Source organism: Volvox carteri (genome assembly GCF_000143455.1).
Source record: "Volvox carteri f. nagariensis unplaced genomic scaffold VOLCAscaffold_488, whole genome shotgun sequence".
Taxonomy (NCBI): Eukaryota; Viridiplantae; Chlorophyta; class Chlorophyceae; order Chlamydomonadales; family Volvocaceae; genus Volvox; species Volvox carteri.
The window spans coordinates 1-983 of record NW_003308011.1 but is presented as its reverse complement, the minus strand read 5'-3'; the positions used below and the strand labels follow the sequence as shown (position 1 = coordinate 983).

Here is a 983-nt window from a genome sequence, read left to right as displayed (position 1 = left end):
TGGACAGGTGGAGAAGAGGACGGCAGCTCCGCCGGCGGCTGCATCACCAGAGGCGACGCCGCCGCCGCTGTTGCCGCATTTGCGGCACTCGAATGACAAGTGGGAAGGAAGTGAGTCGAAGTGACTCGATGGACAGGTGGAGAAGAGGACGACAGCTCCGCCGGCGGCTGCATCACCAGAGGCGACGCCGCCGCCGCTGTTGCCGCATTTGGCTGCACTCGAATGACAAGTGGGAAGGAAGTGACTCGAAGTGACTCGATGGACAGGTGGAGAAGAGGACGGCAGCTCCGCCGGCGGCTGCATCACCAGAGGCGACGCCGCCGCCGCTGTTGCCGCATTTGCGGCACTCGAATGACAAGTGGGAAGGAAGTGACTCGAAGTGACTCGATGGACAGGTGGAGAAGAGGACGACAGCTCCGCCGGCGGCTGCATCACCAGAGGCGACGCCGCCGCCGCTGTTGCCGCATTTGCGGCACTCGAATGACAAGTGGGAAGGAAGTGACTCGAAGTGACTCGATGGACAGGTGGAGAAGAGGACGGCAGCTCCGCCGGCGGCTGCATCACCAGAGGCGACGCCGCCGCCGCTGTTGCCGCATTTGCGGCACTCGAATTACAAGTGGGAAGGAAGTGACTCGAAGTGACTCGATGGACAGGTGGAGAAGAGGACGACAGCTCCGCCGGCGGCTGCATCACCAGAGGCGACGCCGCCGCCGCTGTTGCCGCATTTGGCGGCACTCGAATGACAAGTGGTAGGAAGTGACTCGAAGTGACTCGATGGACAGGTGGAGAAGAGGACGACAGCTCCGCCGGCGGCTGCATCACCAGAGGCGACGCCGCCGCCGCTGTTGCCGCATTTGCGGCACTCGAATGACAAGTGGGAAGGAAGTGACTCGAAGTGACTCGATGGACAGGTGGAGAAGAGGACGGCAGCTCCGCCGGCGGCTGCATCACCAGAGGCGACGCCGCCGCCGCTGTGCCGCATT

General features: G+C 63.6%; 1 protein-coding gene across 1 annotated transcript in view; it reads right to left on the bottom strand.

The window, feature by feature from the left end:
• VOLCADRAFT_101213 (uncharacterized protein) overlaps window positions 1-942 on the bottom strand; it is a gene marked incomplete at both ends in the record, with an annotated part of 7,165 nt that extends 6,223 nt beyond the window's left edge. Inside the window, one exon of the mRNA XM_002959654.1 lies at window positions 48-942. Within this exon, the coding sequence (XP_002959700.1) occupies window positions 48-942 (895 nt within the window). The remainder of the gene's footprint in view (window positions 1-47) is intronic.
• Window positions 943-983: the final 41 nt, after the last annotated feature.